Source organism: Salvelinus fontinalis, chromosome 8, assembly GCF_029448725.1.
Source record: "Salvelinus fontinalis isolate EN_2023a chromosome 8, ASM2944872v1, whole genome shotgun sequence".
Lineage (NCBI taxonomy): Eukaryota > Metazoa > Chordata > Actinopteri > Salmoniformes > Salmonidae > Salvelinus > Salvelinus fontinalis.
In genome coordinates, this window is record NC_074672.1 from 28469749 (window position 1) to 28485492 (window position 15744).

At 42.5% G+C, this 15744-nt stretch overlaps 1 protein-coding gene across 2 annotated transcripts in view; it reads right to left on the bottom strand.

Annotated features, from left to right (window-relative positions):
* The window catches only part of LOC129861027 (plexin-D1-like), a 130763-nt gene that overhangs the window by 26547 nt on the left and 88472 nt on the right, over positions 1–15744 (bottom strand). For both annotated transcript variants that reach the window (XM_055932058.1, XM_055932059.1), the window contains exons 20-24: positions 15209–15323; positions 14677–14784; positions 3986–4098; positions 2149–2253; positions 378–508 (exon numbers count right to left, since the gene is read on the bottom strand). In XM_055932058.1, the coding sequence (XP_055788033.1) occupies positions 378–508; positions 2149–2253; positions 3986–4098; positions 14677–14784; positions 15209–15323 (572 nt within the window). The remainder of the gene's footprint in view (positions 1–377; positions 509–2148; positions 2254–3985; positions 4099–14676; positions 14785–15208; positions 15324–15744) is intronic.

Consider the following 15744-nt stretch of genomic DNA (forward strand, 5'->3'; position numbering starts at 1 on the left):
AATTTTTTAAAATCTTTATTTAACTAGGCAAGTCAGTTAAAAACAAATTATTTTTTTCAATGACGGCCTAGGAACAGTGGGTTAACTGCCTTGTTCAGGGGCAGAACGACAGATTTTTACCTTGTCAGCTCAGGGATTTCTAACCACTAGGCTACCTGCCGCCCAAGTGTATAGGATACCCTTTTCCTAAACCTAATCCTCTTAACCTGCTACATGAATTATCCTAACCTGCTGCATATGTTCTCCTAACATGCTACAAAATTCAAATATGACAAAAGCTGCATACTTTCTAGTCAAAACCATAATCAGTTGTATAGTAGACAGTCACGGTACATTGGGTTTGAAGTACACATGGTTGTCATGGTTTTCATGGTTACCTGTCGCGTATTGCAAAGTCCTTCTGTTGCTCCAGTGCATGAACAAAGGTAACCAGGAAGTGCTTGTTGTTGAGAAGAGTTGAGAAGAGAGTGATTCCCTCCTCCATGTTAGGCTTGGCTGTGTTAGAGGGCTGGAGAGAGAGAGAGAGACAGAGAGAGAGAGAGAGAGAGAGAGACGGAGAGAGAGAGAGAGAGACAGAGAAAGAGAGAGCGAAAGTTGGAAAGGAGAGAGAAAAGAGAGAGTTATGTGTATTGAACCAATCAGGGCCCAGTTTACCAAAAGCATCTTAAGGCTAAGTCATCGTTAGAAACTTTGTAGGCGCATCGTTAAATCTCCAAGCTGTTTCCCAAAACCATCGTTATTAATGTTTCCCTTGAAAACCCTCATAATCTAACGCCTGCCACTCGAACAGCTAAGTACATCGATAGATGCTTTTTTGCCCTACCGCGGCACTTTATACACAGAGGATTTCCGCTAAACATAAAATCACATTGTTTATCCGCCTCTTTGGAACCACCGATAACTTCAGAACAAAGTTGACTACAAATACAAAGTTGCCAATGTCCTTGCAATTGATTCAAACAGCAGCGTTGCCTTTCTTTCGATCCTATCAGTATCAACACCTCAACAACGCACTTAGCGCACGTTCTCTCTGCATGGTGTTTTGGGAAACGTATGTTACATTTTCGGCAGTTGCAGGAAAGATGCATCGTTAAAACACGTTATAGGGAAACCGGGCGCTGTTCAATCAGGCTCCTCGCTAATCCAAATCCACCTCATAAATCCACCTCATACCAGAGTATGACCACAAAAACTCATTATCGTTTTCCACCTCAGAGCTTTTCACCGGCTTTCTCATAACATTATCACAGTCCCCAGGTGCTTTCTAGTACTGTCTTCTAAACACTCTTAGCCTAGTTCATGCGGATGTATCCTGTCTAACGGTGCACCTAAGCAGTGCTCTGATGAAGTCTTCCCTCTGGACTGCAGCCATATGCTCCTGTTTCCACAGTGACAGAAGGAGAGCAGGGGTGTCCATTAAGATAAATGGCCGCCTGTGAGATTTGGACGCTGTGACCTGGAAAACACTTCCCTGGAAAATAGTGAGGATCTGAAACACTTTATCACCCCTAGACAGGCTCCCCTGGCTGTCGACCCAAAACCATGCATTGTTGCAATAGTAGAGCTCACACACACACACACACACACACACACACACACACACACACACACACACACACACACACACACACACACACACACACACACACACACACACACACACACACACACACACACACACACACACACACACACACGGCCGTTGGCATGGTTATGGTAGAATGAGTGCTGTGCCATCATCATCATGGAGACGGTGGGAAGTGTGTCAACAACCTGCCAGTGTTTGGGTGGGCTGGGATAGTGTTTGACAACGTAAAAACTCTCTGAATCATATGGACTGGCAGCTGGTGAATGGGCATTAGAATGCAATGCATACACACGTCTGCACAGTTAGACACATACACGCACGCACACATCCACCCATGCACACACACACTCATTAAGGCACGCACGCACGCACATACACATGGTTGTGCTTTCCTTCTATAGTTACTCCTAATCAACAGCCTCACCGTGGAGACTTCATCATCTTCAGTGTGACCCAGTTGTGAATCAAAGGAACGAGGAGGTAGAGGAATAGAATGGAGGCGCTCCAGGTAGAGGAGAGCAGAATGGATAATGGAACACTTCAGGGGGTTAACTCTATACCTGCCAGTCTTGCAGAAGGGGGTGTGTCTCAGGGAGGGCTCGTGGACCGAGGGCGTCGTTCTCATAGACGGGCTGGACCAGACTCCTCTCATAGTCCGAACACATCTGAGGTAAACATAGAGAGAGACAGAACCATTACATCACGAAACGTATTTAGAGACAAACAGAGAAATCGACCATTGCTCTCATAGTCAGAGCCAACAGAGTCAAATAATTAAATGAGCTGTCCCACACACAAATACACACACTCAGTGTGAGTGTGTGTATGTGTGTGTTTCAGTGTGTGTCAATGGGATAGAGGGTTGAGACTGTGGCTTGCCCTTGTCTTGTGGCAGTTGATTGAACAGTATTGTGTTGCTGTATGCTTTTGGTCTCTGTAAACCTGAGTGGAGACAGTAACCTACTGAGGTAACGACGCAAGTGTTTATCCTGCATCAGTGTATGTGTGAATGTGTGTGTGTGTGTGTGTGTGTGTGTGTGTGTGTGTGTGTGTGTGTGTGTGTGTGTGTGTGTGTGTGTGTGTGACTGTGTGTGTGAGTAGTGAAGTAACAACATAAGTTACTATGTTCCATCATAGCAGCTTTTCAACAGTATACCAGCTCTCATTTCCTTCACATCTAAAAAACACACTGTCCACCTCGACAAACTTATGCAGTTCTATCTGTGAACGAGTGTGTGTGCGTACAATAGACTGTGTGGGTGTTTGCAGGAGTCTGTGCTGATACTGTATGTGCATGGCTGTGTTTGAGTACGGATGGTTGTACAAAAGAATGTGCATGCAAACGAAAGTGTGTGGGTGGGTTCACAAGTGTGTGCCGATGTGTGTGTAGCTCTGTGTGGGGTAAGTTTTTTGTGCGAGTGCCCAGCATTGTTCCTTGTCCTTGAAACTTCCAACTAGCTCTCATACTCTCACATCAGAATTTTACGTTTATGCATGTTTCTCAAAAGTCAAATTTCGAAGTCGTTGCAAACGTCAAATTTCGAAGAGTTTAAGGTTAGGTTTAGCCATTAACTCCTCCAAATGTTTAAGTTAAGGCATCAATGCCGAATGCTTAAGGTAAGGGTTAAAGTTTGGGTTGATCACTTCATTTGAACTTGCAACCTTTGGAATCAGAGGCAGGTGCTTATGTTCATCCGCCATCGCCTCCCACAACACCCTAGCAAAACCTAAATCTACTTGAAGGTAACAGTGCTCACTGTTGCCCCTAGTGGCTGATCTCCACTTCAACTCCTGACGTCCTCAGACATGGATGAACGCCGAATACTGACTTGTATCATGGGTAACCTGGCTGGAAACGTCATGCTTGTGGTTTGAAACGTCATGCTTGTGGTTTGAAACGTCATGCTTGTGGTTTGAAACGTCATGCTTGTGGTTTGAAACGTCATGCTTGTGGTTTGAAACGTCATGCTTGTGGTTTGAAACTTCATGCCCGGTGTTAGAATACCAAACACACTGTTATGTCTGTCTGTATCTCTGTCTGTCTGGAAACAAAAAAATCTACACCTGTCCAACAGGATGGATAGCACATCAGAGAGAAGAATATTTCTTTTTACCTGTAACGAATATATGTTCTTCTTAAGGGACTTAAACCACACCACTTGTCAAGTTTTGGGACGGTAATAACTTGGATACATGAAGACCTTTTCAATGTAAACTGTAAAAAATATTCTGAAGGAAAATCTCCCTCTAATGGTTGTAGTAAGGTGATACCCACCTTGGGGAAGAAGAGGTGTGTGTGTGATTAACTGACTCACCTTGGGGGAAGAAGAGGTGTGTGTGTGATTAACTGACTCACCTTGGGGGAAGAAGAGGTGTGTGTGTGATTAACTGACTCACCTTGGGGAAGAAGGTGCGTGTGACAAACTGTTTGTACTCCAGGAAGGGGATTCCCTGGCTGCGGTTCAGCTCCTTGGTCAGGTCTGTCATGTCTGTCTGTAGCTCTGCAAAGCCTGGAAGGACAACAGACGAATCACAGGACATTCACAGGACATTAAGTTACATACAGTTTAGAACACCTAAGACAACTCTCAGTCTCATCCCTGAACATAGGCCCAAAACCATGTAAAAATGGTTTTCGAGAGCACCACTTTCTGCTCCATAACCGCTGCTAAGTGATAATTAACACTTCCGTGGTGTGCTGTTACTTTGTGATAGTTTTCTAAAACTGATGTCCAGTGAAAGCAGATATGCAATAGGTTAACATTACAACACAGTAAACACTTAGATACAGTGCCTTGCAAAAGTATTCATCCCCTTTGGCGTTTTTCTTATTTTGTTGCATTACAACTTGTAATATAAATAGATTTTTATTTGGATTTCATGTAATGGACATACACAAAATAGTCCAAATTGGTGAAGTGAAATGAAAAACATTACTTATTTCAAAAAATTCTAAGAAATAAAAAATGGAAAAGTGGTGTGTGTATATATATTCACCCCCTTTGCTATGAAGCCCCTATATAAGATCTGGTGCAACCAATTACCTTCAGAAGTCACATAATTAGTTAAATAAAGTCCACCTGTGGGCAATCTAAGTGTCACATGATCTGTCACATGATCTCAGTATATATACACCTGTTCTGTAAGGCCTCAGAGTCTGCAACACCACTAAGCAAGGGGCACCACCAAGAAAGCGGCACCATGAAGACCAAGGAGCTCTCCAAACAGGTCAGGAACAAAGTTGTGGAGAAGTACAGATCAGGGTTGGGTTATAAAAAAATATCATAAAATATCATAAACATCCCACAGAGCACCATTTAATCCATTATTAAAAAATGGAAAGAATATTGCACCACAACAAATGTGCCAAGAGAGGGCCGCCCACCAAAACTCACGGACCAGGCAAGGAAGGCATTAATCAGAGAAGCAACAAAGAGACCAAAGATAACCCTGAAGGAGCTGCAAAGCTCCACAGCGGAGATAGGAGTATCTGTCCATAGGACCACTTTTTAAGCTGTACACTCCACAGAGCTGGGCTTTACAGAAGAGTTGCCAGAAAAAAAAGCCATCGCTTGGGCAGATATCCCAGTGGTTAGATGTGCCGAGCTTATAAAGACGTACCCCAAGAGACTTGCAGCTGTAATTGCTGCAAAAGGTGGCTCTACAAAGTATTGACTTTGAGGGGGTGAATAGTTATGCATGCTCAAGTTTTCATTTTTTTTTGTCTTATTTCTTGTTTGTTTCACAATAAAAAATATTTTGCAACTTCAAAGTGGTAGGCATATTGTGTAAATCAAATGATACAGACCCCCCAAAAATATATTTTAATTCCAAGTTGTAAGGCAACAAAATAGGAAAAATTCTAAGGGGGGTGAATACTTTTGCACGCCACTGTAGGCCTAATAAAAAACGTCAAATGGTAGGCTAACCGCGTCTCTCTTGCTCTCTGTCTGGATCGATCTGAATTTTTGTCCATTTTGAATGTGCTGAATGAATAGGCCTACCTTATTGCAGCTCGTTTAAACTAGAGCTACTTAGAGAGTGTTAATCATATAAGAACAAACATTATGAATTTACTGAACATAAATGTAATAATGTTTGTGTATAGTTCAAAAGTCAAAACTCATGTTGGTTTTCATTATTATTGAAGGACAATGAGGTTCTTATAGACTTACACAAAACCACAAGGAATCAGTAGAAACCACATTTGTTTAAGCAAGCCAGCAATATCAACTATGGTTTTAAAAAGTCAGAATATGAGGCTGAATGAACTGTTTAGCTGCCAGACAAGGCTCCGCTGATAGCCAGTAGCGGGGGTAAGGATTCACTCCATGGTGCTGAAAGGAAAGCTCTGCTGTTGGGAACGCTTTATGTAGGCCCAAACAGTTTGTGGGCACTGTTTGGCACCGTTATAGTGCAATTCATGTATTGTTTAGTGTTGTGTAGTGGCTTTGTTGGCATGCATCTAAACATTTTTGGGGAGTTTGCAAATCAAGATTTACATGCTAAAATCGCCACTGATCCTAGAGTAGAATTTTGTACTCACTTGAAAACAATAATGCAATTATTCATTGCATTGTGGTGTTGTAGGCTAGTCTAGGTAGGATAATTGTATTGTCCCTAAACAAGATCAATAGGGGAGCTTTTTGAGCTCTGTTACGCCTCTCGGGAGAAGGAGACCAAGGCGCAGCGTGGTAGGCGTACATCGTATTTTTCTTGATGACACCAACAAACAACAAAATCCAAAACAAAAGCGCACAGTTCTGTCAGGAAAAAACACTAAACAGAAAACAAGATCCCACAAAACCCAAAAGGAAAATGACAACTTATATATGATCCCTAATCACAGACAACGATAGACAGCTGCCTCTGATTGGGAACCATACTCAGCCAAAAACACAAAGAAATAGAAAACATAGATTTTCCCACCCGAGTGACACCCTGACCTAACCAAACATAGAGAATAATAAGGATCTCTAAGGTCAGGGCGTGACAAACTCAGTGTTTCATGTCTTCACTGTTCTTTCTTGCACAATGGATTCTTGTGGATTCAAATTGAAGATGTATGCAGATTTGAATGCTTTTCTATGTGGTATGATTTCTAGTTAGCCTATTGCAGATCTGGACAAATGTGACTTGTTTCAGGAAACTAGGCATATGGCGCGTGTCACTACTTCACAAGAGAGCCATTTGAACGTAATTTTTTTTTTAATGCATCTTTTTGGGGCAGAAATGTATTCTGGAATATGAACTTTCATGTTTCTTAATAACAAACTTGTATGCCAACTGTAGATACCAATAAAATTGTTAAATTACGAGCCTAGTTGGTATAGCCAGAGAAAAAGTCAGCAACCTTCCCGCTAGCCATGATTGTCTGAGATAATGAGTGGGCTGGACATGCCAAGAGATGGGTTCGGATTGGTCTGCCATATAGCACGCGTCTGTCTATTTGAACTGGTCAGTATGTGTAGGTAATCCTGTCTAACACGGCTTTTAATATATATATATATATATATATATATATATATATATATATATATATATATATATATATATATATATATATATATATATATATATATATATATATATATATATATATCTCGCGTAGTAGAACTGCATAAGTGTTGCTCTCCACTTTCTGGAGGACCGAGTTTTGAAATCAGTTTAATTAGAGTATGATAGCTAAGGAGATGGAGAAAACCCCTGCCTTCAGATTACATCTTCAAACTAAGGGCAACCATGGCATCCGTGACAGGGAGTATCATCCATCCATGATGTATACAGGTAAGAAAGTCGAGCTAGCTACATTTTCAGATATTACACGTTTCTAATTTTGACAAAGTTGTTTCCATTTCAAGTTAAAGTGTATTGTTAGCCAGCTAGCTAACATTAGCTGGCTGGCTTGATAGCTAACGTTACATGTATGATCTTATTATTCGTATCTCAGTGCCATTTGCTTTGCTAGTTATAGCCTAATGTTAGTTAGCTAACATTGAACCTGGTTGGTTAGCTACCTGCAGATTCATGCAGGGTAGTAACGTCATGAGTTGGGATTATTGTTCATTGTTTACCTAGCTTGCAAAAGACTCCACTATGCAAGTAACCATTTCAATAGAATGTCACTGCGACAACTGTTGATAGACGTAGCTGGTAAATGGCTATCTACTCCGATTTCAGAGCCATCTCGTTTGAGTTTGCCAGAGCGCAGAATAACAAACGCTCAACACCCGTTGAATATGTCCGGTGTCAGTAAACATTGGCAAAAAAGTGTAAATTGTTGCCAGCAGCACAGTTGCAATCACACTGGATAACATAAAAATTGCCTAACCAGCTCTGCTAGGGCGAGAAAAATAGTCAGTAAGCTGTTCTCTCATTTGTGTCTGGAAGTAGCTAGTAAGCTAGCCAAAGTTAACCAGTTAGCTTGGGTTCTTGACTGCTGTTGTTAGGACAGAACGCTCGGGTCAACCCTTGAAGAGATCGGTGGGGCTAAATCTTAAGAGGGTGTAAATGATGCAGAATGGGTGCAGACAAAGAAGATCTCTCCAGTAGGTACCAAGACATTCAAAGGTAAGTCGCTCTGGATAAGAGCGTCTGCTAAATGACTTAAATATAAATGTAAATGTAATTTTCTCAAAAGTCAGGTTACAAGTTTATCAACTTTCAAAGCAGAATTACTTTTCCATTGTTCCTCAAATGCAGTGTATGAAATACCATTTTGTAACTCTGTGTCTCTGCTTTTGTCCAATGTAAAAAACACAATTTCAAATGTTGCTACTTAAGACTGAATCAAGGCGGTCGGTCACCAATGATCCACCTACCACTATTCACTATGAATGGTGGATAGAGGGCAGGTTAGACAGTTAGACTGGTAGACTATATTGTACTGTGGTATAGTAAACGTTAGCATGTGGAAAAGCGTAGTGCATAAGGGAAGTACCAAAACATCTTCATATAGGGGAGGCGCATGCAAGCAGATGAGGACAATTTGCTAGGATTGTCACGTATACTCCCTCTCCGGCGCTCTAGGTCACCAGGCTGCTCATTATTACGCACACCTGTGACTATCGTTACACACACCAGCGCCTAATCAGACTCACCTGGACTTCATCACCTTCCTGATTATCTTCTCTATATCTGTAACTCCCTTTGGTTCTTTCCCCAGGCGTTATTGTTTCTGTTCCAGTGTTCATGTCTGTACGGGCGCAGTGAACGCTGACACGGTCAACAGGTGCAAGGTGTTTCCTCCGACACATTGGTGTGGCTAGCTTCCAGGTTAAGCGAGTAGTGTGTCAAGAAGCAGTGCGGCTTGGCGTGGTCGTGTTTTGGAGGATGCACGGCTCTCGACCTTCGCCTCTCCCGAGTCCGTATTGGAGTTGCAGCGATGAGACAAGACTAACTACCAATTGGATACCACGAAATTGTGGTGAAAAAGGGGTAAAAGTAACGGGGGGAAAAATGTCTGTATGCTACCTTTGTTCCTTGTTTAGTTCTATGTTCATTTAGTTATTAACTTCTTATGGCTGGGGGCAGTATTGAGTAGCTTGGATGAATAAGGTGCCCAGAGTAAACTGCCTGCTACTCAGGCCCAGAAGGTAAGATATGCATATTATTAGTAGATTTGGATAGACAACACTCTGAAGTTTCTAAACCTGTTTGAATGATATCTGTTGGAGGCAAAACATTACTGAACATAACGCGCCAATGTAAACTAAGATTTTTGGATAGAAATATGAACTTTATCGATGAAAACATATATGTATTGTGTAACATGAAGTCATATGAGTGTCATCTGATGAAGATCATCAAAGGTTAGTGATTAATTTTAATCTCTATTTCTGCGTGTGTTTTTCTGTGAATAGGTACTGACCTAACATAATCAGATGGTGTGGTTTCGTCGTAAAGCCTTTTTGAAATCAGACACTGTGGTGGGATTAACAACAAGTTTATCTTTAAAATGGTGTAAAATACTTGTATGTTTGAGGAATTTTAATTATGAGATTTCTGTTGTTTGAATTTGGCGCCCTGCACTTCCACTGGCTGTTGTCAAGTCGATCCCGTTAACGGGATCTCAGCCGATCTCAGCCGTAAGAAGTTAAATACACTCCCTGAACTTGCTTCCCAACTCCCAGCATACACGTTACAAGGAAGGAATAAATTATATAGTAAAACCTGCAAAAGTGCGAATGTAAACCAGGGAAAATACGCACTATCCTCCCCTGTACCCAATAAAAAAAGCACACAACCCTCCCCAAAGCAAAAAAACAAGTTAGACAACCCTCCTCTAGTTTGGACACCCACCCCAGCAAATTTCAAACTGTCCCTAATCACTCCCACACTCTTCTCATTCATCTAGATGGATGGTTCCTGCAATATGTCAATCTCTCCACTGCCACCTTAGTACATTACATTTACTTTTTAGTTATTTAGCAGACATTCTTATCCAGAGGGTCTATAGTAGCAAGTGCATACATTTTTATACTTTTTCGTAATGGGAATCAAACCCCACAACCCTAGCGTTGCAATTTCCCTTACCCCTCCCTTCTCCCCTCCCTCCTGTTCTGTTCTGCCCTTCCCAAACCCATCCCTCACCCCTTACACACTTACCCTGGTCTCACCCACACAGCTGTCTGTGTCCTCCAACAAACCTCCCCTCCTCCCACACATCTCTCCACAGACACATCCCTGACTCATGGCCATCTTCCTCCCTCCTTTCCTCTCTCCCACAATTTCTCTTTCTCTATTCATCCCTATTTATCTATGCTCAGACATTCTGTGGCCTTCAGACTGGCCCTCCTTCGTCCCCCCCTCCTCTCCCCTTCTTCTCCCCTTTCCCTCCTCTCCTCCCTTCTCTCCCTTCCTCCTCCCTCCTCTCCCTCTTCTCATCTCACCCTCCCCCTCCTCTCCTCTCGTTTCCCCTCTCCTCTCACACTCCCACCGTTTCACCCCTTCAGGGTATACATTACAGAAGCCGTGTGTCACCACCATGTGTGTGTGTGTGTGAGTGTGAGTGAGTGATCACTACTTAGTCTGTGTGTTTTGTGAGTCACACTTACTAAGCATAAACCTCTCAACTGCTGCCATCACATGTACACATACACACAAAAGCCCTATCTCTAGGTGATGGTCCATGTTTTCTGTCTTCCCTCATGTAGCCTTGGCCAGGTAGGGCTGTTACGGTGACCGTATTATCGCCACACAGGCAGTCACGAGTCATGACCGCAGTCAAATTCCATGTGACCATTTAGTCACGATAACTAGGCTTATTCAAGCTCTGATGCTGCTGATGATCATTAGTAGCCTACCAAACATGCCAACTGCCTGATACTCAGAACTCTATTGTCCCTCTAATCACTCTGACATCAATGCAAATGTAATCGAAATCTAATCAAACACTTCATGAGAGCCCATGAGCTCATGAGCTTTCAATAGGGTAGGCCGACTATTTATTTCTCACCTTCCCTAATATGAAGCACATTTCTTCGCTTTACAGCAGGAGTATAGCCTACCTGACTGCCATAAAAAATATCCACGGGAAAAGCGTCCTCCATTCGCTATTTAAGTGCATAGATGACATGTATTTTTCCCCCTGGCCCTGTTCCTCGACAGGAGCATGATAATGGTCCATTCTAAATCAAAATCATTTCACAGATATATTATTTACCATATGTAAAGACAATATTAAATTAAGAGTAGTCTGATGGGTGACAATATTAGCCTCTCCCTTGTGAACAATGTATTTTCACTTGTGAATGATGCCCAGCGTGTGCAGAAAGGCAAGAAACAGTGCATCCCTTTTTTTAGCAACTTTTTAAAATCCTAGTCACCCACCTCATGTAGCCTAGCCCATAGGCCTGTATGTTGATACGGTTTGTATCACAACTAAACTGGGCAAACGTCTTCTTAAAATTAAGCAAATGAATCCGCTTACCAACCAGTGTAGAGCCTAACTGGCATACATTGCATTTGGAAAGTATTCAGACCCCTTGACTTTTTGCACATTTTGTTACGTTACAGCCTTATTCTAAAATTGATTAATTTGTTTTGCTCCCTCTTCAATCTATACACAATACCCCATAATTACAAAGCAAAAACAGGTTTTTAGCATTTTTTGCAAATTAAAAATGAAATATGACATTTACATAACTATTCAGACCCTTTACTCCGTACTTTGTTGAAGCACCTTTGGCAGCAATTACAGCCTTCAGTCTTCTTGGGTATGACGCTACAAGCTTGGCACACCTGTATTTGGGGAGTTTCTCCCATTCTTCTCTGCAGATCCTCTTAAGCTCTGCCAGGTTGGATGGGGAGCGTCGCTGCACAGCTATTTTCAGGTCTCTCCAGAGATGTTCGATCGGGTTCGGGCTCTGGCTGGGCCACTCAAGGACATTCAGAGGCGTGTCCCAAAGCCACTCCTGTGTTGTCTTGGCTGTGTGCTTAGGGTCGTTGTCCTGTTGGAAGGTGAACCTTGGCCCCAGTCTGAGGTCCTGTGTAGGTTTTCATCAAGGATCTCTCTGTACCTTGCTCCATTCATCTTTCCCTTGATCCGGACTAGTCTCCCAGTCCCTCCTTAAACCTCCTTATGGCATGATGCTGCCACCACCCTGCTTCACCGTAGGGATGCTGCCACCACCCTGCTTCACCGTAGGGATGCTGCCACCACCCTGCTTCACCGTAGGGATGCTGCCACCACCCTGCTTCACCGTAGGGATGCTGCCAGGTTTTCTCCATACGTGACGCTTGGCATTCAGGTCTATCTTGGCATTCAGGTCTAAGAGTTCTATCTTGGTTTCATCAGACCAGAGAATCTTGTTTCTCATGGTCTGAGATTCCTTTAGGTGCCTTTTGACAACTTCAAGCGGGCTGTCATGTGCCTTTTACTGAGGAGTGGCTTCCGTCTGGCCACTCTACCATAAAGGCCTGATTAGTGGAGTGCCTCAACACAATCCTGTCTTAGAGCTCTACGGACAATTCCTTTGACCTCATGGCTTGACTTTTGCTCTGATATGCACTGTCAACTGTGGGACCTTATATAGACAAGTGTGTGCCTTTCCTAATCATGTCCAATCAATTGAATATACCACAGGTGGACTCCAATCAAGTTGTAGAAACATCTCAAGGATGGTCAATGGAAACAGGATGCACCTGAGCTCAATTTCGAGTCTCATAGCAAAGTGTCTGAAATAGTTATGTAAATAAGGTATTTCTGTTTTTTATATTTAATAAATGTGCAAACAAATCTAAAAACCTGTTTTCACTTTGTCATTATGGGGGATTGTGTGCAGATTGATGAGAAATGGTTTATTTAATCAATTTTAGAATAAGGCTGTTAACGTTACAAAATGTGGAAAAGGTCAAGGGGCCTGAATACTTTCCGAATGCACTGTACATAGGCGGCGCGTGAGTTTCAAGTTTGGGGAAGATAATTTTCACCATAAAAATGCACATTTATAATAAAGCATTACATGCATTCTCAAAAGTGACTGCAAATGCGATTATGCTGTTTTCCCGCTAATTGATTGCATTTTGGAACATTCACGCTTATAGCCTACTGACATGTGCACATTGCTGCGCTTATAATGTGAAGAAATAGAAATAGCCTAATAGTTTATCAACATCTTAAGCTAAACGTTCTGATCTGATGCATCAGCCTCATGGCTTTTAAAAGTGTTTTTGATGCTAGTGGCTATCGCATCCCACAACTGTCCCAGACTATGTTTGGAATATTTATTTCTCGGACAGAATAGAATAGGTCGACTTTTGTACAATGGGAGATATTAGATTGACATAGGCTAGTGCTTTTGCTGTTCGTTAGGCCTACTCATCTTGTTGGCTGACGAAAGTAAACTGGACAGTTCTTCTAACATTTTCAATATGCGCATCGGAATTCGATAAGGATGTGTGCAGTTGCATCCCCGATGTGTCTGTCTTCACTTGTAGCCTACTTCGGAGCTGAGATGCCTGTGAGAAGGACCTGATTACATGATGGGCATTGGCTAATAAGAATTTAGATATCTGAGAGAGCCATGTGAGTGAGAGATGCTTAAGGGGGATGCCACAGGGAAATTTGAGGCCTGATGAGAATATTATCAAGTGCTTTTCAAATTGTGAATGAGAGACTGATGAAGTGTGTACAGCCTGCTCAAGAAACAAAGCAGAGCTCATGCCTTTCATGCTACTTTTTTCAAATCATCATTAAAGTTGCATTATGCAGGGCAATTCTTTTTTTAAATTCAAAACATATAGCTCAATGTTTGTATCACAACTAAAATTGCATAAATAACTCTAAATTATGCATATAGGAGGACCTGTTTTTTTGGTAATCACTCAACACAGAATAGCCACATGTGCACTCCCTTGGAAATTATTTGGAGAAAATATCCTTTCTATTTTATTCAGCTTTGTTCAATTGCATTCTTCATACTATAAAAAAAAATTATGCAAGGGAATTCTTAGCAAATATTGTCTGCTAAATGAACTACTGTGTTCCACAGCCATATGTCATAGCCAGATCAGGGCCTAGCTTAAGGACAACTCAGAGTATGCTATTCTGTTCTTCTGAAATAGACTACATTTCCTTCATATCATATTTCTTTAGACCTGTCTAAAATAAATAATGATTTATTGTGAAGGTGTAGGCTATATTACATGGATTTAATATACTTTTTAAAATGTTCCAAAGGTCAGCATCAGGGCTTGTAGGCTGTGCGTGGAAGCCAAGAGATGCTAATTCTGTTTATGTTATTTAACGGTCAATTACCGTGAGACCGGCAGTTATTTGCTTGACAATCTCCGGCTGACAAACTTTCATGACCGCCACAGCCCTAGCCCCAGGAACATCAGAGAACATGAGAGAGAATTCAATGGAGCTCTAATAACATGGCTGAGTGAAAGGAGACCTGCTGGTAGCATTACGGATCACACACTCCTGCCTTTTCAACTCAGTACAAGTGCATGTGTGTGTGTGTGTGTGTGTGTGTGTGTGTATGCGTACGTGCATGTATGAGTGTGTGTGTGTATGCGTACGTGTGTGCATGTGTGAGTGAGTGTGTGTGTGTGTGTGTGTGTGTGTGTGTGTGGTACTGCACCTTTGCGGATCTCATCTCTGATCTGGGACTCCATCTCCTCCATCTGCAGCAGAGTCTTCTGCCAGTAGCGCTCCGCCCTCCGGCTCTTAGTACAGTACACCACTAGAGCTGAGAGAGCGAGAGAGAAAAAAAAGAAGGGGAATGAGGGAAAGTATGAGGGAGAGAAACAGAGAGAAGACATAAGATCATTAAATAGATATCTTTGAAGCCATATCCTGTTATCACAGGTTGACATGTTGTAATGAATCAGGACATACTCCATTTGTAAAAGCTCCATACATACACAGCTTCTGGAAAGAAATGAAAACACACACTTGTCGGAGACACACACACACACCCAGACACACATAAAAAAAACACACACACACACACACACACACACACACTGGGAACAGTGGTGTCTTTGTGCTGTGTAGACAGGGGGAGACCCTGACCCTGGAGATCCTTTTATCTCCCTGACATCTGGAGCATCCGTCGCCAAGGCAGCCAAACATCCATCACCCTCGGTGGCGACACAAGACCAAACACTTACCCACAGTGCACAGCAGCAGCAGCACGCAGCACACCACGATGGACACCACAATGGCCAGCTCACTACCTCCCAGCTGCACCTTGGCTATGATCCTCTGGAAGTTACCCACTCGCACCTAGAAAGGGCAAGGGATGGGAGAGAGAGGGGGGGAAGATGAAGGGATGAGGAAATGGGGGAGTGGGGACAGAACAGTGTTTAGCAGGTCTGTAACATAGACTCTGAGGTCTTTGAAAGAGAGAATAGAAATGCACACAGTCTCACATTGACACACAATCAGACAAATATACTTTTAGACTAACACACACGCGCGCACACACACACACACACACACACACACACACACACACACACACTGGAATGTGTGTGATGGTATGAGTCAACCACTTCAGGGTGAACCACGTGACTGGAGGGTTGACTTTCACTTCTGCTTTCTGGTTGACCAATATGGACTCTCAGCCTCTGTCCAATATTCATACCCTGTTATCTAAAACACGTCTGCAACTCAGTTCCTTTCACGGACTAACCCAATTTTCTAC